The 22,780-nt window shown below is 44.5% G+C and overlaps 1 protein-coding gene across 1 annotated transcript; it reads right to left on the bottom strand.

The window, feature by feature from the left end:
- Nucleotides 1–11,270: 11,270 nt before the first annotated feature.
- On the bottom strand, nucleotides 11,271–22,672 carry ltv1 (LTV1 ribosome biogenesis factor). Its single transcript, XM_060831210.1, has 11 exons — nucleotides 22,514–22,672; nucleotides 21,395–21,523; nucleotides 20,700–20,897; nucleotides 20,217–20,304; nucleotides 19,707–19,842; nucleotides 18,145–18,379; nucleotides 17,415–17,542; nucleotides 16,703–16,836; nucleotides 16,220–16,272; nucleotides 14,465–14,665; nucleotides 11,271–13,399 (listed from the first exon to the last, which is right to left on the bottom strand). Exons 1-11 carry the CDS (start codon nucleotides 22,514–22,516, stop codon nucleotides 13,283–13,285), a joined length of 1,422 nt encoding a protein of 473 aa, XP_060687193.1. The 5' UTR covers nucleotides 22,517–22,672; the 3' UTR covers nucleotides 11,271–13,282.
- Nucleotides 22,673–22,780: the final 108 nt, after the last annotated feature.

Raw genomic sequence — 22,780 nt, 5'->3', positions numbered from 1 at the left:
TCTTCCACATATTGCCATTGTTTATTTGGTTTAAATTGTAAATCTTCCCTATTGTTCTTTCCGCCAATGGGAACAGTTTCTCTCTCTCTTTCTCTACTCTGTCCAGACCCCTCATGATTTTGAACATCTTGATCAAATTTTCCCGTTATCTTCTCTTCCCCAATCTTTCCAATCTATTTACAAAAATAAGGTGATGTAGTGATGATATCACTGGACTGGTAATTCAGCATCCTAGCTGATGCACTTGCAACATGGCTCCGACTGACACCAAGGTGAAATATGAATTCCGTAAAGTCTGGGATTAAAAAATCTGGCTTAATGGTGACCATGTAACCATTGTTGATTGTCATAAAAGCCCATCTGGTTCACTAATGCCCTTTAGGAAAGAAATTCCTTACCTGGTCTAGTTGGCAAGTGATTTCAGAGCAATATTGTTGACTGTTAACTGCTCTCAGAAATGACCTAGACAATCAACCATTCCAAGGACAATTAGCAAAGGGTAACAAATGCTGACTTGCCCACATTCTGTCATTGATAAAAATAAAACCTGAAGTTGAATGACTGCAGCACAATAATGTAGAGTGACACTCCAGTGCTGTCCTGAGGGAGTGCTAGATTGACAGAAGTGTTGCAATCTATTCTATCTGCCATTATTTTAATGAACAGCAGGATAGTGTCCCACAAGGATCTGTGTTAGGGCCTCAATTACTCACATCATTTATTTGGATGATGGCGTAGAAAGTCATATATCCAAATTTGCTGATGAGATAAAGTTAGGCAGCATTATAGACAGTAAGGGATAGTAATAGACTAAAGAATGAAGAAAATGGGGTTCAATGTAAGCAAGTGTGAGATTATCCATTTTGAAGTGATAGAGGTTAGATCAGGTGACTTTACAAATGACACAAACTTAAATATGATGGATGTCCAAAGAAACTTGTGAGTTCAGGTATATAGATTTTTAAAATGTCACAAACAGTTTTTTAGATCTAGAGTCTGGAGTATAAAGCTGCAGAAGTCAAATGACAATTGTACAAAACACTGGTTCGACCCTATTTGGAGTACTGTGACCAGATCTGGGCACCACACCTTAGGAAGGGCATAATGGCCTTGATGGAGGACAAGGTAGGTTTACAAGAATGATAACTAAAGATCAGGGGTTACATTATATGTGATTATACAAATTGGGCCTGTTTTCTCTAGAAATTAGAAGATTAAAGCATGATCTGTTAGAGTCATAGAATTATACAGCACAGAAACAGACTCTTTGGACCGACTCATCTATGCTGATTGGATATCCTGAATTAACCTAGTCCAATGTGCCAGCATTTGGCCCATATCCCTCTAAGCCCTTCCTCTTCATATACCCATCCAGATGTCTTTTAAATGTTGTACTGACCTCCACCACTTCATCTGACACGCAACACCCTCTGCACAAAAAAGTTGCCCCTCAGATCCCTTTTAAAGCTTTCCCCTCTCACTTTAAGTCTCTGCCCTCTGGTTATGGATTCCCCTACCCTGGGGAAAAGACCTTGGCTATTTAACCTTTCCATGCCCCTCATGATTTTATAAACCTCTATAAGGTCACCCCTCAGCCTCCGACATTCCAAGGAAAACAGCCTCAGCCTATTCAGCGTCCCCCTGTAGCTCAAATCCTTCAGTCCCGGCATCACCTTTGTAAATTTTTTCTGCACCCCTGCAAGTTTAACAACATCTTTCTGCAAGCAGGGAGACCAGAATTGAATGTGGTATTCCAAAAGTGACCTCACCAATGTCCTGTACAGTTGCAACAAAACCTCCAAACTCCTGTACTCAGTGTACTGACCAATAAAGGCAAGTGTACCAAACGCTGCCTTCACCACCCTGTCTACCTTTGACCCCACTTTCAAGGAACTTTGTACCTCCACCCCTAGGTCTCTTTGTTGATCTGATCAAAGTCATCAAGATATTAACAGGAAAGGAAAAGATAGATAAACTATTTGCACAGGGGCACAATATAAGAATTAGAGTGTGTCCGTTCAGGAGAAATGTTAGAAAGCACTTCTACAGACAAAGGGTAAGAGAAGATTGGAACTGTCTTCCACAAACAGCAGTGGGGATAGTTATTAATTTTAAATCAAAGATAGATACATTTTTGTTAAGCAAAGGTAATAAGGGATCTGGTCTAAAGACAGGTATATGGAATTAGGTTACAGATCAGCATGATCTCATTGAATGGTGACAGAATGAGCTTGAGAGGCTGAATGGTCTACTCCTGTTCCTATGTTTCCTAAGAGTTATTCTCAGGGTCCTGCTCACATACTTCTCACTGCTTCGATGGCGTATTGTTATATTGCAGGGGCTTGCTGTACAGAAATCATCATCCCTGGTTTGTTGCCACTGCGGGAGATCAATTTAACTCACTCATACTCCACCAAACATGAAAACAAACTGGAACTCAAATGGTCACTGCTTCTGTTTAGCAGTCGCCAAAGTCCAAGAGGATCATAGAACTGCTCTCTCATTGCAGAGATGACTAGTAGTGGCTCAACCTGAGGGTCACCACGCCTGAGGCAAGGGGCAAGGTCGAAAAGACAGGACAATCATGGTCCTTGTATTTGAGGCTTGAGGGAAAAGGAGACAGAAGTCTCAGATGCACTGAGCAAAGTTACAAGAACCAAAGAGAATCTAGAGGCACTGGGATGGAGAAGCGATGAAAGGTTTGGCAATTCACCCTGTTCAAGTGCACATCTCCACACGGTGAGAAAATATCCCAGCTTCCAATACAGTGGGTGGAAAACAACATTAGTGTGAGAGAGAGAAACACCATGCAATCAGCAAAACCCAACATAGAACTCTTACCATGTGAGTTTGCATATTCTATGAGACTTTTATTGAATGTTTGATTGTTAGAGTCATAGAGTTATTCAGCACAGAAACAGACTGGATTGGTCACTTAGGTAAAAACAATGACTGCAGATGCTGGAAACCAGATTCTGGATCAGTGATGCTGGAAGAGCACAGCAGTTCAGGCAGCATCCAACGAGCAGCGAAATCGACGTTTCGGGCAAAAGCCCTTCATCAGGAATAAAGGCAGTGAGCTGGAAGCGTGGAGAGATAAGCTAGTGGAGGGTGGGGGTGGGGAGAGAGTAGCATAGAGTACAATGGGTGAGTGGGGGAGGAGATGAAGGTGATAGGTCAGGGAGGAGAGGGTGGAGTGGATAGGTGGAAAAGGAGGTAGGCAGGTAGGACAAGTCCGGACAAGTCATGGGGACAGTGCTGAGCTGGAAGTTTGAAACTAGGATGAGGTGGGGGAAGGGGAAATGAGGAAGCTGTTGAAGTCCACATTGATGCCCTGGGGTTGAAGTGTTCCGAGGCGGAAGATGAGGCGTCCTTCCTCCAGGCGTCTGGTGGTGAGGGAGCGGCGGTGAAGGAGGCTCAGGACCTCCATGTCCTCGGCAGAGTGGGAGGGGGAGTTGAAATGTTGGGCCACGGGGCGGTGTGGTTGATTGGTGCGGGTATCTCGGAGATGTTCCCTAAAGCGCTCTGCTAGGAGGCGCCCAGTCTCCCCAATGTAGAGGAGACCGCATCGGGAGCAACGGATACAATAAATGATATTAGTGGATGTGCAGGTAAAACTTTGATGGATGTGGAAGGCTCCTTTAGGGCCTTGGATAGAGGTGAGGGAGGAGGTGTGGGCACAGGTTTTACAGTTCCTGCTGTGGCGGGGGAAAGTGCCAGGATGGGAGGGTGGGTTGTAGGGGGGCGTGGACCTGACCAGGTAGTCACGGAGGGAACGGTCTTTGCAGAAGGCAGAAAGGGGTGGGGAGGGAAATATATCCCTGGTGGTGGGGTCTTTTTGGAGGTGGCGGAAATGTCGGCAGATGATTTGGTTTATGCGAAGGTTGGTAGGGTGGAAGGTAAGCACCAGGGGCGTTCTGTCCTTGTTACGGTTGGAGGGGTGGGGTCTGAGGGCGGAGGTGTAGGATGTGGACGAGATGCGTTGGAGGGCATCTTTAACCACGTGGGAAGGGAAATTGCGGTCTCTAAAGAAGGAGACCATCTGATGTGTTCTATGGTGGAACTGGTCCTCCTGGGAGCAGATACGGCAGAGGCGGAGGAATTGGGAATAAGGGATGGCATTTTTGCAAGAGGTAGGGTGGGAAGAGGTGTAATCCAGGTAGCTGTGGGAGTCGGTGGGTTTGTAAAAAATGTGTCAAGTCAGTCATCATTAATGGAGATGGAGAGTTCCAGGAAGGGGAGGGAGGTGTCAGAGGTGGTCCAGGTAAATTTAAGGTCAGGGTGGAATGTGTTGGTGAAGTTGATGAATTGCTCAACCTCCTCGCGGGAGCACGAGGTGGTGCCAATGCAGGGGAATGTAGCGTAGGAAGAGGTGGGGAGTGGTGCCGGTGTAATTACGGAAGATCAACTGTTCTATGTAGCCAACAAAGAGACAGGCATAGCTGGGGCCCATACGTGTGCCCATGGCTACCCCTTTGGTCTGGAGGAAGTGTGAGGATTCAAAGGAGAAATTGTTAAGGGTGAGGACCAGTTCGGCCAAACGAATGAGAGTGTCGGTGGAAGGGTACTGTTGGGGACGTCAGGAGAGGAAAAAATGGAGGGCTTGGAGGCCCTGGTCATGGCGGATGGAGGTGTAGAGGGATTGGATATCCATGGTGAAGATGAGGCGTTGGGGGCCGGGGAAACGGAAGTCTTGGAGGAGGTGGAGGGCGTGGGTGGTGTCTCGAACGTATGTTGGGAGTTCCTGGACTAGGGAGGATAGGGCAGTGTCGAAGTAGGTAGAGATGAGTTCAGTGGGGCAGGAGCATGCTGAGACAATGGGTCAGCCAGGGTGGTCAGGCTTGTTGACCTTGGGAAGGAGATAGAACTGGGCAGTGCGGGGTTACTTTCTGATTAAAGAACGTATGTTTATTTAGCACCATTCATGGTAGCCTCCCAATGTGCTTATAGGAATGTTGTCAGACATGATTTGACTCTAAACTATGTAAATTTGACAGAGTCTTACTAAACCAAAGGGCTGGTTTCTCATCAGAGAGAGAGAGACAACTAATGTGGTTTAACCTGAGGGTTACCATGCCTCAGGTGAGGACCAAGGTGGAGAAGGAGAGACCTTCATGGTAACCTCAGCTGGTGTGGGAATTGAACCCACTCTATTGGTGTCACTGCACCACAAACCAGCCATCCAGCCAACTGAGCTAACTGACCCACTGCTGAGTTACATACTGAGATTAACACAAGCAATGAAAAGCTTGGTAAAAGAAGCAGATTTTAAGAAAATTGAGAGGGTACTCCTGGGCTCTGCAACTGTAAACCCATGAAAACTGGGGAGATGTGAGAGTCGGGGATTGGAACAGGCAGGGTGTGGAGGAGATGAGGGAAAAAGGCAGGTGTGATTTGATGAAAATTTCAAAATCTAGACAGGGAGCCAATGTAGGTCAGAAAACATTGTGTGTTGGGTGAACAAGATTGGCACACAGTCAGAAACTGTGTGAAAAGATCTCAGCAAATAATTTGTAGGTGAGCCTGAGGAATACTGCAAAAATATTGCGGATTTTCAAACATCTATATTAGAGTCAAATGAACAAATGGAGGTGTAGATATCAGGTGTCCTACTCTTCTTCAATAGACGACACCAGCTCTTTACTTTGATTTGATGGTTCTGAGAAAGCAAAAGGCCAAAACATAATCTCCAGAGAACTGTTTGATGACAAACCAGGGATGTGCAATTAATTCATAAGACAGTTCCCTTGGCCCCTGCATGAATCCCAAAGGTTAATCTCCACAGGTTTGTGTATATAATGATTTGTGGATACTCCCCAAATCACTCCTTTCATCCCCACCACATAACACATACAGGTATTCTCCCCTGCCTTTATACCGAGTAATGATTATAAAGAAGTCAGATGGCTGGAAAAAGGTTTTCAGATAGAATAATCCACTTTCCCCTAATTGTTCATGATTCATTCTTTGATGCAGGTATTACTGGTCAGACAGGTACTTGTTGCTACATTGATAATTGCCGTTGAGATGGTGAGTGATGACCCACCTTCAGCCCATGGAGTGTAGGGACACCAACAATAGTATTACAGAGGGACCTCCTGGACTTTATCCCAGCAGCAGTGATAGAATATTATATTCCCAGGTCAGAATGGTAATGCTGCAAGATGTTGGAGCAGCATTAGGCCATTCAGCCCATCCAGTCTGTTCCCACCATTCATCCCGGTAACCTTTGAACCCTTTACTAATCAATAACCTATCTCTGTCTTAATTACACACAGTAACTTGGCCTCCACAGCCTTCTGCAGCAATGGGCTCCACAGATTGACCACCCTCTGGCTGAAGAAATGCTTCCTCAGCTGAGTTCTAAAAGCCCATTCCTTCACTCCGAGGTTTTTCCCTTGGTCTTAGTCTCTCTCACTAATGGAAACAACTTCTCCTGAGTCCACTGTACCTCAGGGCTCTCCGTATTCTGTACATTTCCATGAGATCCTCCCTCATCCTTCCAGAGGATCAGAGTCTTCAACCACTCCTCACATGATAAGCCTATCATCCCCAGGATCAATCCTGTAAACTTCCTCCATAGAAAGCGGTAGATTGGCAGATTGGGGGGTTTGCAAATGGGCTACCTTTGCATGGATGGAGTTGGTGTTAATGGAATTGAATGTCAAGGGAAGATGATTAGATTCTCTCTGGTTGAAGTACACAATTGCCTGGCACTTGTATAACATTAATGTTACTTGTCACTTATCAACTTAAACTTGAATTCTGTCCTGGTCTTCCTGAATGCAGTATGGACTTCTTCGGTATCTGATGAGTTGTGAACGGTGCTGAACATTGTGCAATTATTGCCTAATATCTCCACTTCTGACCTTAAGATGAAGCTGAAGATGGATGAGCCTAAGGCACGATCCTCGGGCACTCCTGCAGTGATGTCCTGGAGATGACTAATATCTATTAACCACAACCTTTGTGTCAGATAAGGCTTGAACCAATGAAGAGTACTTTCCCGAATCTCATTGAAGACAAAATTATATTGGACATGAAATGTTCACACTGCTTCTCTCTCCATAGATATTTCAACACCTGCTGAGCTTCTCCAGCATTTTCTTTTCTTATTCCATTGATTCGAGCTTGCAAGGGCTCCTTGGTGCCACATTGTGGTGAAGTGTTGCCTTGGTGTCAAGGATAGGCACTCTCACCTCTTTTATCCACGTATGGGACACAGTCATAATGAGATCCAGAACAGACCAATCCTGCCAAAGTCCAAACTGAGCAACAGAGAATGGATGTCACTTTGTAGAAGTCTCATTGACACTTTGCTGATGATTGACCATAGACTGACAGGACTATAATTGGTCATAGGATTTGTCCAGACAGGATAAAACAGAGCAATTTTTACTGAGTTGATACCAGTTTCAACTTAAACATGTAGTGGGCATTAACCTTCATCAATTCAACTAGGATTCTGTCAGGGTTAATAGATTAGATTCTCTACAGTGTGGAAACAGGCCCTTTGGTCCAACAAGTCCACATTGCCCCTCCAAAGAGAAACTCACCCAAACCCATTCTCCTACCCTATATTTACACCGGACTAACGCACCTAACACTGGGCACTGTGGCATGGCCAATTCACCTGACCTGCACATTTTTGGATTGTGAGAGGAAACCCACACAGACATGGGGGGAATGTGCAAACTCCACAGACAGGCAGGAATTGACCCCAGTGCTATGAGGCAGCAGTGCTAACCACTGAGCCACTGTGCTACCCTGTTGTATCACATGTGCCCAGGTTTTTTTTGGTTGCATAACATGGAGTAAATTAAATTGGCGGAAGACTGGCATCAGGGATACTAGAGATCAGAGAGGCATCATCCACTTGGTACTACTGGCTGGGGAATATTAGCCAATTCTTTTCAAGTATGTCCAAAATGTTCATGATACTGCAGTCACATGTAAATCCAGACTGGATAAACATTGTCAGTGATGAGAGGAGCTGGAGTAGGCCATTCAGCCCTTTTTAAACTCACTCCATCATCAATATGATCATAGCTGATCATCAAACTAAGTACCCTGTTCCCAGTAACAGGACAGTAACACTCCTTCATGAACGAATGTTAGGCATTCTTCATGCCTCCCCCAATTATCCCCAGTCCACATTGTTGTTCTCCATGGAGAGTGAACAAGAGTCCATTGAGAAATCAATACATCTCAAAAACAATCAAAACAATATCTTCATGGTCCCCAGACCCCCCCCCCGGAAGATAAATATCTGAAGAATAGAGACCACTGTGATGTCAGTGCAGCAATGTCGTGATGCACATGACTCAAAGGTTATAACAAAAGAGATTGACTGCAATATTTTATTCTTCTGAACAATCCACTCTACCTCTACTCCCCTCAGCAGTTTTGCTACTCCTAAAAAGCCCCTCACTGTACTTGTTCCCATTTTTCACATCAATGTTATCTGAAGCAGTAACTTGTCTACTTACGAGAAGCATTCATTTTAGGTTTGGTAAGAGAAACGTGACCTCCAAATCAGATGGTATAGGTCTCTTGGCAGATGTTTAACTCAAGCCCTCTTCCCCCATCAAATGGGTCAGACTGGGCTATCCTCCATAGCAACTGTTGCTGGGGCAAACAAAGAAAACACTTTCCCATCATTTTCCTCCATTGTTCCCTTTCACTGGTCTATGATGAAATTGTACCTTACTGATTTGCTGTTTTTATTCAGCACAAAAGTAAAACAAACAAAATGAAAACTACTTTTAGCAGGAAAACAAGGAAGATGGAGCCACCTCAATTCTAAGTTCACCTTGAATTGTATCAAGAACTTGTGCTTGGAGGCTGTTCATTCATGTTGGATTAGTTCCTTGGGACAAGAAGATTGTCCTATGAGAAGTGGAGCAGATTAGATCTTTTTTCCCCAGTTCAGAAGAATGAATGGTAGCTTCATGAAGAAAAAAAGTCATGGGGCTTGAGAGGGTTGGGATAAAGCAATCAAAGGGTATTGGGGTGGGGAAAGGGTAGAGTTGGATAACCAATCACGATCGTGATGAATGGCTGAAACATTGAATTGACCAGATGATGCGAATGGCCTACTCCTTTTTTTTTGCTCCCTTACAGAGGAAAGAAGTTCTTGTTTTTTCTAGTCTGTTGAGCTGTGAATCATCATCAATCATCGCATCTATTCAACAGACTAGATTTTGATCAGATTTTGATACTAAAGAAATCAAGAGATAGATTAGGCTTTAAAGGGTGACGTATAAAATACTTATTGAATGGTAGATGCTTGAAAAGATAAAATAGCCATTCGATATTCACTACACAAATTGTGTGATACTCCCCATTGTGACAGAGGTGGTGGTGTGGAATGACATATTGTTGCATTGTGGAGCTTTTCCAAATGCCAAGATAGCTCCACAACAGACAATACGCAGTTAAAATATGGTTGTCTATCCTAAATCACTCAACCACCTGTAGGACAGTGCAACAAGGATTTTACTAATACAGTCACCCTTCAAAATGAAGACCTGTATTTATTGAGCACCTTTTACAAACCTAGGATATGCAAAAAAAAAGCATTTCACAGCCTATGACTTACTTCTGTAGCACAGATGTAATAAAGGTAAAGATAGAAATAGAGGTGCGCCCAGAAAGATTTCACAAGCAATCATGAAATAATGGAGGGTTAATATTTGACAAGATACTCCTCTAGCTGTCTTCTAATGGTGCAATTAAATTTTTTACATCCCTAAAGACAGACGAGACTTTTAAAATTTAATGAGAAAGAAGGTACCATCAACAATGCAGTAGCCCCTCAGTATTCCACTGAAATTGATAGCCGAGATATTTTATTCAGGAGTATAGTAAACCTCAACTCTCTGATATGGAGACAATAGTGCTGCTAATGGAACTCTGGCTATTGTATTCACTCAGAGGAGAATCCCAAGAGCGGAAATAATCCCAGCTCTCAGACGTCCACGAATCAAGGTTCTGCAAATCAAACTCAGGAAATTTCTGGCCCAGAAATAGAGAAGAAACCCCACAATGGAGAAGCAGTGGACACTACATCCAGTCAGTAATCCGAGGCTTTTCAGAGCTACAGCACCGAGCAAAGAGAAGAAAACTGACTTCCTTCAACCTCGGGAGATAACACAGCTCTCATGGTACAGTGGCAAAAGTTCAATTCCTATTGCAGCAGCAGGGAGAATTTAAATTCAGGTAATCAATAAATCTGCAAAAAAAAAGCTTATCTCAGTAACAGCAGCCACAAACTTAGCAAAATTGCCTGGTTCACTAACAAGGTCTCAAAAAAAAATCAACCATCTTCTTCATGACCAATCTAATAAAACATGTAGCTTTAGCCAGGAGTCTCAACCCTTTACCTCAATAAGTGCTATTTATCAGAAATGAAAAATATCACAAGGTACAAAAACTTATGGGAAATGTGTAAATTGGAAAAGTTAAATATTTATTATGGTTGAATTACAAAATGTTATGTTTAAGATGAAGGAAAACTGGCTTCCTGTCACCGAATGGCTCAGTGCCGGGTGCTGGCTCTTTAGCCAATGCCCAGGCACAGCCTCCAGAAACGGTTAGCTGACTCTTTCTCCAGTTTCTGCTACCGGTGGTGGTTCCACCCTTCCTTTTCCTGGCCGGGCTCCTCCGGGGTGACAGCCCCTGTGGGTGTGGATGTTGTCAACAAGTAGTTCTGGCAAAACTGTTTGCTAGTCTGGGGCAGGAAATTAACTTCATGACTGGAGTCTGTGATGATTTTGTTTTCCAAACCTCAATGCGAGCTGATCAGCAGATAGTGAACTATCCATGACTCATAAACAATGTGTTGATGTGGAGGTGCTGGTGTTGGATGGGAATGGACAAAGTTAAAAATCACACAACACCAGGTTATATTCCAACAGGTTTATTTGGAAGTACTAGCTTTCAGAGCACCACTCCTTTGTCAGGTAACTAGTGGGGCAGGATCGTAAGACACAGAATTTATAGCAAAAGATAATTGTCGTGCAATTAAAACAAAATATTGAGCAAACCTCAGTGTGATCAATATTTCGAGACACAGTGATCTTTAGCTATAAATTCTGTGTCTTATTATCTTACCTCACTATGCTGAAAGAGCAGCGCTCTGAAAGCTAGTACTTCCAAATAAACCTGTTGGAACACAACCTGGTGTTGTGTGATTTTAACTTCAATCAATGTGTTGGCAGTCTGTTTTAACCCATTGCTGATCAGTGTAGAACTAAAACAAGTCCAGAGAAAATAATAAATCAATCTTTATTTTAACATCACAGGCAGCTTACAGTAATATTGAGAGAATAAGCCTTTGATCCCTGGAAAATCTGCAGCATTCCTAGAGGTGGTGGTAAATTTGCTCCTTTAGTGAAGGGAATGTACCTCGTTCTGAGCTGCTTGTAATTCTAGTTCCAAGGCAACATGGCTAGCCTTTATCTGTCTGCAAAGGCCCAGCAAGATTCTCTTGTGTATCTGAAGGAGCAGTTTATTACCACCTTTGCTGGGGCAATTATGCAGGGGTAAGAAATGCTGGTGTTAGCAGCAACTCCCACATCTCATGATTCTTTTAAAATAGTTGCCTGCCTCTTGCTATTACAAAGCTGACAAAAGATAGTCACTAGTGGAAACAAGTCCAAAGAAAGGACTCAGGACATTTATCTGGAGGTGTCATGCCATTTGAGCAATGGCAGAAAGTTATTACTGACCACATTGGGCCTTCATTCTCTGAATTACCACAATACACTGTACAGCAGTGGAGAAAAAAATCCCCACGATGCCCTGAAATACCAGTGAACTCTGACGACTTTGTCGTACGTTACACCCAGCACAGCAATGGGAGGTTTCTCTCCATCAATGTTTGTTTCCTGCATCCACACGCTCGGTGCCGCACAGGGCCTTTCTGGTAAGGGAAATGGCGTGGGAAGTGGTACTAGCTAAATGACAAGATAGTGGAAAAGGCCTGTAGTTTGAGTTTTAGAATGTTTTCCTGGAGCTCACTTGTATTAGTGACAATCAGTGGATGATGATATTCAACTGTGCATTACGTTCCTTGCTGCACTCGCTACACATCAGGAGAGGCATCAAAGACAGAGGTTGCACATCTCACAGCACACAGGGAAACATCACAACTACGGTCTGGAGAAAGAGCTGAATGCTAGGTTGAAGTCCCATAAATTACACAGGAGGGAAGGCCACTCAGCCCATTTGCACTTGTGCTGGCTCTTTGAAAAATCTATCTGATTAGTTTCTTTCATCTGCTCTTTGCCAATAAATCTTCAAACGTTTCCCCATTGAAGGATTCCTCCAATTTCCTTTTGAAAGTGATTATTGAATTCACTTCATTCCTCTTTCAAGTAGCACATATCTCGCTACATTTCTCATTGCCCATTCTGCATCTTTTGTGTCCCCCATCCTGGTACTGTCACTCCTGTCAGTGGAAGCAGCTTTGCAATTAGTTCACAAAATCTCAATTTTGCATTGCATTATTCCAATATCTCATTCGAGGAACAGTACCTCGGCAGCGTTGCATCATCTGAACAACAGATTATGGCATCACACTTTCCAGAGTGTCACTGACCAAGAGCCCAGCTCCCACGCAGACCGTCTGCAGCTGCATGGACTAGTCACTAAAGCCACAGTCTTTAGGTCATCACAGTCTTACCAGACCACCGAGCTGCTCTTCCATCAGACTGTGAAGACTGGTAGTGGTTTAACCTGAGGGTCACTGCACCTCAAGCGAGGGGAGAGGCTGAAGAGGAAAGTCTGACATGGTAACCTCAGCTGGTGCAGGAATTGAGTACATGGCCTTGTCGTCTGGAGCCAGCTGTCCAGTCAATGGAACAGACACACTGGCTGAGAAACTCGAGCGTTCCATAAATAAGTCGAGGCACAGGCCTTTTTTTTTTAAATGAACGGTCTTTTGTGGGAAAAAGATCCACCAATGAGAGTGCCTTTCCATTCTGAAGATGATCAGAGTTAAGGAGAACATTCCGCAGACATCCCAAAGAAACTTTGGCCTTTGATGAAAGGGTGAGTTTCTCTTGAGGAAAAATGCAGGTCCATGCTGCAATCGTTGCAAGAAGGGCCAAAGCTTTGGGAATCTTGGTAAGGAATCAAGTCTATTGGATTGGCTGATGGTCAGAGGCAGCAGAGGGGTTAGTCTGAACTCTTCATTCGAACTGTCAGTCAGTGAGTGAACCTCCGACAAATTCCCTCCTTTATCCAATATCCAGTGGGAGAGGGAGACCCTTATGTACTATAACTCTAGTCTGATTCCCTGCAAGTTCTGTCTCAGGTTCATTATCACTTGTTCCTGTCTTACTTTCTCTATTTTAAATGCATTTCTGTTGGCTTTTTTCTCCAGTTTTCGCTCCTATATGTGGCAGGGTGGAGGGGGAGAGAGACAGAGAGAGGATTAGAAAAGGCAGCATATTTTCCAATAATCACCAAATTAATTAATAATCCAAACATTAATGAGGAGACTGAATAGACTAGGCTTTGCTTTCTTACAGCAGAGATGGTTAGGATTTGGTGGTTTATAGGTTTACAAAATCATTCCAGGTTTGACAAAATGAGAAGAGCCTTTCCACAGTACGTTTAGGAATCAGAGGACTGTGACTTAATTGAACAGGTAAAAGTCCAGCATTGGGTTTGAAAATGCATTACCTACAAGGGTGGCAGAAAAAGAAAATTTCTGCTCTAACATGAATTGGAAAAGAGTAAGTTGCAGGACCATGATAGAACTTTTGTATGGGGGGTGGAATTAATGTAGTAATTAAATTATTTCAAAAAGCTAGCCCAATGGGTTAATTGACCTCTTTTGGTGCTGTATCACTCTTCATTTCCTAATATGGTGACATGGTTGTGGAAAGGAGAAGAGAGGAGAGCAGAACTAGCACAATCTGGGACCAGGTACCAAGCTCAGTTGAGTCGCCCATTAAGCTTGAAGCTTTGTGCAGCTGTAGTGTCATCCAAATGAAAATGTACAATCTGTCTGGACAGATAGCCAACAGCAGCTTCAATAACATCCATTAAATACTGAAACTACTGATTGCATAGATTCAGACATTGCAAAGTGAATCTTTTACAACATAATAATAAATATCCTCCAATAGTTAAATACGGGAATAAACACCCAAACCAATCAGAGCAATGGCTTTACTGAGTCACCAGTGCTTATTACAGCAATCCTCATGAACTGTCACAAGTAATTAAATACTTTTTAAACCAAGGAATAAAAAGTTATTTTACAAGAGAGAAGATTTCCACATTGCAGCTTAGCGTCCGTGTACAGCGTGAACCTGCTGCATGATGGGACACTTGATACTCTTCAAGCAGGGTACACTCTGTGACCCTGTTCCACAATATCTCCAGCCTCATCTGAGAGCATCCTGAGTTTATCTTCTGGCCACATTGCACAGCACAGGATTTTCCTCACCTTTCTTTCTTCTTTAATTTTCTGTTTCCGGATTTTCTTGTCCTCTTTGCTCTCATTCGGTGGGCGTGACTGCGTGGAGGCTCTGGGAAGGTCACTGACATTAATCATTTCCATCCGCTCCAATTGTTTAGTGGTCAGACTCCTTTTCGGTAATACATCCAAGGGAATCCCGGTTTTCCTGGACACCTTGACTGGATTGAGCTGAAAAAGAGTCGAGTGAATAACAATTTACAACTTGGACTGTGTGCGCTTATAAAATCAACAACATGGGCACTGTTGTCAAAGCCAGTACTCGTTGTCAAAGCCCCTGGAACAAGCAGAGCTATTTCAGAGGACTGTTAAGAGTCAATCACATGCTGTAAGCCTGGAATCGCATCGAGGTCGAACCAAAGAAGGAATGATCTCCTTCCCTAAAGGACAGTGAACAAAGTGGGTTTCTATACCAATCCAGTCACCATTGCCAAGACTAGCTTTCAACTCCAGTGTTATTCATTTAATTCAAATTTAATCAGCTGCTGTGGGATTTGAACCTATGCTCCTCTCAGGGCCTTTGGCATTCCGGATACCAATGGCATTATCACCATGCTACCCTCTCCCCCTTTAACACTTCAGAAGTGTCCCTTGGCACTTTTCTAGAGCATTGCCTGGCAACATCTGTCTTTGCATTACAGAATGAGAAATGAAGACAGATGTTCAATAGCTTGCTGAAAGTGGGAGGAGTGTGAGGTACACAGGGTGAGAGGTTTCAGGTGGGAATCTCAGAATCTTGGACCAAGGCAACTGAAAGCATAGTCATCACCAGCAAGGGACAAACTAACAAACACGGACAAGTGTGAAATGAACAGATGTCTCTCTAAACCATCGCTGCACATACAATGATGAGATTGCTGTGGAGTATTTGCTGCATTACATTGCCTTATAGAAATGCAGGCCCTACAGAACTGGCATGCCAAACATAAAGCAATCATGAATAAATCCAACAGCAAATCGCATGGGGGATAGAATGTAGACCTTGGAGGAAACCTCTTTTAACACTTCTTAAAACCAAACCATGGAATGCCACTGGCACGGGCTCAATGAATTCAGCTGCTCCCCAGTTAGGGTGAAAGTCTACTGTCCTCACCCCACAGTCTGAGAGGTCTCTCAGAGGGAGATACACAACAGGAGGTTGGGCGAGAGGGACCAAGATCTTCTGTGATGTGAGTGGGTACAGGCTGCACAAACAGTAGCAAGTGGGAAGTGGAGTCAGACACTGATCCATACTGGGAAGTGACTGATACTGAACTCAGCTATTTGTTATACATTACTCCCCAATTAGTGGATATTATCCATACTACACCATAACCCAAAGTCCGAAGTACCCCAAATACTGTAACCGTATGGAGACCATTTACAAGAACTACAAGTTCCCTTTGCTGAATGGCATTATTGAACCAGCCTAAAGAAATCACCAAATTGTTGTGTTCACTTTCACAGCCCATCACCACTGGGTGTGAACTCTTGGCCTCTGCAATTTATTCTTCCAGAACTGAAGGTCCAGGTGCAGTTGAGATGAATTGGGAGACAAAGCTGGTCTCGACTGTGCTCCAGCCTCAGGCCACTCTGCCCACGCCAGACAAACCTCCCAGCTGCAGTCTCACTGGGTGATGAAATCCAGTATCAAAGGGTGAACACCAACCACTTCCCATAACCCCAACCTTACTGAGAAGTAGGAACTCAGTCACAAACCCTTCCGGCAGCAGCCCCTGCTCATACCTTAGGCGGGTCAGTTATCAGCTTCGGGTGGTTGTATAAATTTGAATAGGTGCCTGTAAAAACAAAAGATTCAAACTGAGGAGTTGAGCAAATGCATCATTACAATTCCACCAGCTCCGCCTCCAGTACTGGGATGGATACGGAACTTGAGCACACTCTCAAACTGCTTCATCATAATGACACGGATTGAAGAGTAAATGTTAGCTAGGACGTCAGCAAGAACATAGTGTCCTTGGTATGCTTTACATCTGCCTGGGAGAGTAGACCCCTCTTAATGTCTCATCAGAAAAACCGCACTCCCAAAGGTGCAGCACTCCCTCAGTATTGCTCTGGGAGCATCAGTCTGGATGTTGCGCTCAATTTTCAGGACCAAGATTTGACCCATAACCTTCTGACAAGAGGCAGGTGTGTCACGCCTAAACTACAAAAGAAACAGTAGAAGACTTTGATGGTGCACAGAGCCATCTAGTAGTCAGTGCTTACTCAGGATGGATTCACAGTCCCATTGCTCGGTTGGTTCCTCAATGACGAGAACCTCAATCTCCTCATTTTCCGCTTCCTCATCTCCCTTTAATAGAACACCTCCCCTTGGTCCCAGCTCATCGGGCATCTGACAGCTGCAGGTGGGATTGAAAAAGTCCGTTAAAAAACAATTAGAGTGACACAGCCCCCACACTCCCACCTCGAGCTAATAAAAATAGTGAGAATCGCTGTGGGACCTATCCCATTGAACACGAGTGTACTGTTAAGTTTATTGAAGATTCACATTTTCCGAGATTGGGGATGAGTGCTTTCTATAATTGTGAAGAGGTTGGAATTGCCTCCTTCAAAGAGAGAGGTTCACCTGGGATTGAGCAGCAGCAGTCAATCTGTCAGGAGGGAGAGTAACCAGTGGTCACAGATTTAAGATATTTAGAAAGGTTTTGGAGGGAGTTACAGGGGATTAGGTGGAGAAGACTGTTTTCCAATTTGAATGCTTAGAATCATCAAAGAGCTGCCTGAAAAAGCAGTGGAAGCAGATTCAACAAAAGTTTTCAACTGGATATTGCAAAAACACACCAAAAACAGGTTGCAGAACTATAGATAAACTTTAGAGAAGGACAAGTTATAGATATGCTGTTTAAAAAAGATTTCATTGGCCAAAAGGCCACACATGCAGAAACATTCTGTGATTTACACTTTAAAAACCACTTACTCTTTTGCTTTCTGAGTGTGGTAATCACTGATAACTTCATCTAGCCGTACACTGTCCACCTGAATCGATCCCTCAAGTTCGTGGTGATCCAGAGCTCCAATCTCATCATCATCGTACTCTTCGTACAACTGAAGCAGGCAAAAAAATTTAAAAAAGGGTTACAGCAAAGAGCGCAATACCTGAGGGGATCCATCTACTTTCAACACCTTAGGAGAGGTGCAGCATTTCAGAATTACCAACTCCAACCCTGAGTAGCACCACCTTTCCCACAGCTTACTACACTGGAGAGAAACCCAACAGAGAGTGGGAGAAAAGAGAGAAAGGAAATTTTAGAAAAGCACTTGTCATAAATAATGAAGAAAGTTTGAAAGGTAGGTACTGTTACGATGTAAAAAACACAGCAGCTAACTGGTCGACTGCAAATCTCACAAACAATACGATAACACTGAGGCAACCCATTTCTCTCGTGATGCTGATGGAGGGATAAGCAGTGAGCAGGACAAACTCCCCTGCTCTTCTTACAACAGTGGCCTTGGTATTTCTTACATCCACAAGAACACACAGCCCTGGTCTCAGTTTAATGGCAGCCCTGAAAGTGCAGCATTCCCTGGCGCTGAACTAGCCTGTCAAATGGGACTTGACCCTGTGACTCAGAGGAGTGTGCTACCCATGATGGATAGCATGGATTTTGCCCTGTGTATTGCTCTAGTACCTCGCAAAGTAAACTGACCTTCTCAAACCGATCGTCCAATAGGGTGAGCTGCTCATTTCGTCTCATCACAGATGATGTCATGGAGTAGGCAGTGAAGCGACTCCTGGTTTCCTCCTCCATGAAGGAGAATTCCCTCATCCGGCCTTCAAAGCCAACAATCTTTGAACCAGCATTATCATCGTCATCAGAGAGAGCACCGGCCGAGTCAAAGTCTTCATCCTCTGTATCCTCCCACTCCTCGTCATCAGAATCCCTGAAGGACACACCAACAAATCATTCATTTGGTCATCTCAGGTAAAAGTTCCAATTAGAAGCATATTATAGACAAAGACAAGACGTCAAGAGCATCATCATAACTGCAGAAGCAGCAAGTAGACAAAGACAGCAATCAGGGGTAGGTAAAAACAATGACTGCAGATGTTGGAAACCAGATTCTGGATTAGTGGTGCTGGAAGAGCACAGCAGCTCAGGCAGCATCCGAGGAGCAGTAAAATCGACGTTTCGAGCAAAAGTCGTCAATTTGTGTACATCAAGATCCCTTGGAGAGTGAATCAGATAAGTTACCAGTAAAGCTCAGGTGCAGTTGGTTGGAAAGAGGAATGCTGCATGGGAAATCCCTTTCATTCAAAAGCAGTATCATAGGCCTTTTAGTGTCTGTGTTAACATCATTGTGGTGGTGAAAATGGTGATGGTGGGGAAGTACAAATAAATGGGGCTCTTGCTTTAGCTGCTGCAGCAAGAGATGTTCTGTCCTAGCATGGAGATGTTAGGTTCAGATGTTGCAGCGTTTCTGAAAGAAATTGACGGAGACCTTTCACCCCATTCTACAGGTGGCAGCACAACTGAGGCCTGGGACAAATCAGCCATGATCTTACAGAATGGCAGGGCAACCTTGAAAGGCTGAATCTCCACCCAGACTTTTTCTTAGGTTCTGTGTTTACTGCCAAGATTGTGTAGCAACACGGAGAGGGATAGCATTGTGTCAGAACCAAGATCGAGGGGCTGGGAAAGAAACAAGGAAAACACAATCAGGGAGCATATAGAGTGACGGGAAACAAAACCTACTGATAGTTGTGCAAATAGTTACATTACAACACAGCAATGGAACCATCTCAGCTTTAACCTTGTGGAAGGGTTACACATGCTTTTGAATTTATAAAGGATAACAATTTAAGTGCAAGGTAAAATTTGATGTTAGAACTGAAAACGGGAACAATCTTATATCTTGAGCAGTTAGTAACTATTCATTGAATTCTGTCGAGTGAGAGCAGGACCTTTCTCTGACTGGGGTGGACGTCATCTCTTAGATGCGAATGTTATTTAGGCCCAGGGTGATCTCAGATACTAATTTCGATTGACCAAGACATTCAGAGAAGAAATTGTTAGATTTTGCCAACTTAATGGGCTTGGAACTTGATCCAGGTTTGTGCCTCTTCCAGCCAATTTCACCACCATGAGGGAGGATTAGTGCCGTGCCCACCTGTCCACAAGTTCACCTACACCTTCTAGGTCCTAACCCCTCCTCTCTGACCCTCCACAGCACGCTAACTCTCCCCTTTCCCCAGGTTTAAATCACATACACTTCAGCATTCTCCGCACTCTCTCTCCCACGAGCCTTCACCACAAAGTCATCTTCCAGAATGTTGTCTGGATCTTCAAAATCAAAATCATCATCGAGAGCAGCAACAATATCCGGGTCGAGGTCTGGGCGAGGTCCTGAGGGCAAACGCAAACAAACCCTTAATGTTCCAAACAAGTGTTGACATCAAACCTGCTTACTCTACTTTGTGTTCAGGAGAAGTCAGCACAGAAATCTGATACATGTAGTGATGTTATGAAACATTGTGATTCACTGTACAACACATGCAACTGGTACAATGGGATTTCTTCAAAGAAAGGAATACAGAAATTATTGTCCCGTTTATCCATTGCCCTGCCTGCTCATGACAGGGAACTTAGCTCGGTGGTTAACATTCCTGAAGGAGGAAATCATAGGTTCAGGTCCTACTCTAGGGACTAAAGCACAAAGTCCAGATGGACACACAGCAGATTACTGAGGGAATCTGTGCAAAGAGGGAACCCAGTCTTACCTCGAATGGGAGCTGCTTTGTTCAGCAATCCAGTTTTCTCTTCAAACTCTGAAGCAAAAACTGACGATGGCAGGTTAATGGAGTGAACCTGAAATCAAAAACATCACAGGTTTCCAGTCTCCTCTCCAACAACAGGGTCTAGAAAACATCCATTTTTCGTGGCGATAGTGGTAGTGCAGTACTGGTTGAAGATAACCCAACATCATCTTATCAGGGCAGCACCTCACAGGCAATACATGCTAGCCTCATCAGTGCCAACCAGATCCTGAGAATGACTGCAATACATCTGACACCCATCAATTTAATCTTTACCAAGCACAGATGAATTCACATTAGGGGACGGGGGTGATTAAGAGCATTTACATCTCTTTGCCGTACCCTCCAAACCTATTGCCTTGGCATATTTTCTGCTTCTGTTTCACATCAACTACAAATCACAGACTTGGCCAATATTTCCCATAATTGCACCCACATGACCCTTACAGGAATCTGTTGCACTTCCTCCCACAGGTCTCCATCGCCCGTGGTAACGGTGTCTTGGCTCTCCTTCCGGGGTACACTGGAGACCACAAGCTCAGCAACCGGAGATGCCTCTTTCAAATGCTGCAGATAGTTGTAAGTATCATCAAAGAAGATGCCGTATTTCCTTTCCTCTTCTTTTCGCTTTTGTAAATCTGTTCTCTGCAAGAAAGGAGTTAAAACTTTTATACCAGCTGCAGATTTTATATTGACCTGAGCTGATCAAACACAAGATAAGTGGCATGAGAACTGTGCGCCCCTCCTCAGGTCCATCAGTGGCTCAGTGGGCAACACTTTGAGTCAGGACTCCAGACGTCTGAGCCCATAGTGCAGACCAACAGTTCAGTGCAGTACAGAGGGAGTGCTGCATTGTCAGACATTGTTTCCTACAGGCAACGTTAAAGCAAGCCTTGTCAGGTGAACAAACCATATCCCATGATCCCTCAAACAAAGATGGCTGAAGGGAGTTGAAGCACAGATCAACAATCTATCTCAATGATGGAGCAGACTTGAGGGGCTCAGTTAACTCCTACAAATCTATCTGGATCCAAAGAACAAAGGGCGAATGTAAATTCAATTCACATGGAAGCTGCTCCCATCCAGTGCTGAGCCCTACCATATTCACACACAACTTGTAACTATATGTCAAAGTAAACCACCTCTGCTGGCAGTAGAACTCTCTGTGGGGCGTTCTCGTCTGCGACCAGTGGATCCTTCTGGCTTCTGTGCACCAAGTGAAAGGTCACCGCCGACTTCTTCTGAATGAAGGGCTTCTTCTTCCGGTGAGGCTGAAGAATAAAATGGAAAAACGGGTTAGAGCAGAGGAATAAGGCAATAATCCCAGTTCATTCAGAAATCAGAGGGATAACTCCAGCAGCATGTGTGTCAGCTTCACACAGACTGATTTTTCACTGTTAATAAACCCAGCTAATATAAAGGGAGAACAGCAGAGACTTCCACTGAAATCACAGCACAGAATCTGGCCATTCAGTCTAACTGGTCTTTGCGATCACCTCTGATCCATAAACGTCTGTTTCCATTATATTTCATTTCAGTTTGTCCAAGGAAAATTATGGAAATGGTCAAAGGGGAGGAGAGCTCAGGAGAGAATATTAAAGTTTCCAGATGTAATGGAATCAGATGTAATGGTATTAGATTTCCCACAGTGCGGAAACAGGCCCTTCTGCCCAACCAGTCCACACCGACCCTCCGAAGAGTAACCCACCAAGACCCATTGCCTCTGACTAATGCACCGAACACTACGGGCAATTTAGCATGGCCAATTCACCTGACCTGCATATCTTTGGACTGTGGGAGGAAACCCGCGCAGACACGGGGCGAATGTGCAAACTCCACACAGACATGCACAGATCAAACTCCACACAGACATGCACAGATCAAGACAGTCTCTGGTATTACTGGACACACAGCACCCATGACCCGCACAACCTTCCCCCTCTGAGGCAAATACCACTCCAGGGGCGTGAGCCCAGGATCCAAGGCGCTACACCGCTGCAGGCACTATCCTTCAATGAGGCAGAGTGGGACTGGGACACGGTCTACTATCCCAGGTGGGCTGAAAGGCCCTCACTGTACAAAGTGACAGATCCCACAGTACCCCTAGTATCTATCCCTCAGCCCAGGACAGGCACAGGATGGCCGAAGTGGGATCTTGCTGTGCACGCGAGGCCGTGCCTCCTTGCGGCGCTCCCTCAGAGAGGGCCGGGAGGTCGGTAAAGGGCGCTACAAAAATTCAGCTCCGGCCCGAGTCTCCGCACCATCGCCGCTGGAAGACGTGGCCCGCCTCCACGATCCAAGCACCGGCTTCAGGAGCGGACCCTCGATCCGCAGGCGCGGGCGAAGCTCCGAAATGGAGAGCGGCCTCAGAAACAACACACTCTCCCTAGGCCGCCATGCCGCCGCGCTGCTGACTTGGATTGGCTGGAACCGTGAAGGACTCTGGGATACTGGAGGACCATCTGCTGGGCTCCGGGTTCTGATTGGCTGGAGTGGTAAAGCACCCTGGGATGCTGGAGGACCGGCTG

The sequence above is a fragment of the Hemiscyllium ocellatum genome, chromosome 10 (genome assembly GCF_020745735.1).
Source record: "Hemiscyllium ocellatum isolate sHemOce1 chromosome 10, sHemOce1.pat.X.cur, whole genome shotgun sequence".
Classification (NCBI taxonomy): Eukaryota; Metazoa; Chordata; class Chondrichthyes; order Orectolobiformes; family Hemiscylliidae; genus Hemiscyllium; species Hemiscyllium ocellatum.
The sequence above is the reverse complement of the archived record's forward strand: the minus strand, read 5'-3'. Positions and strand labels throughout refer to the sequence as shown.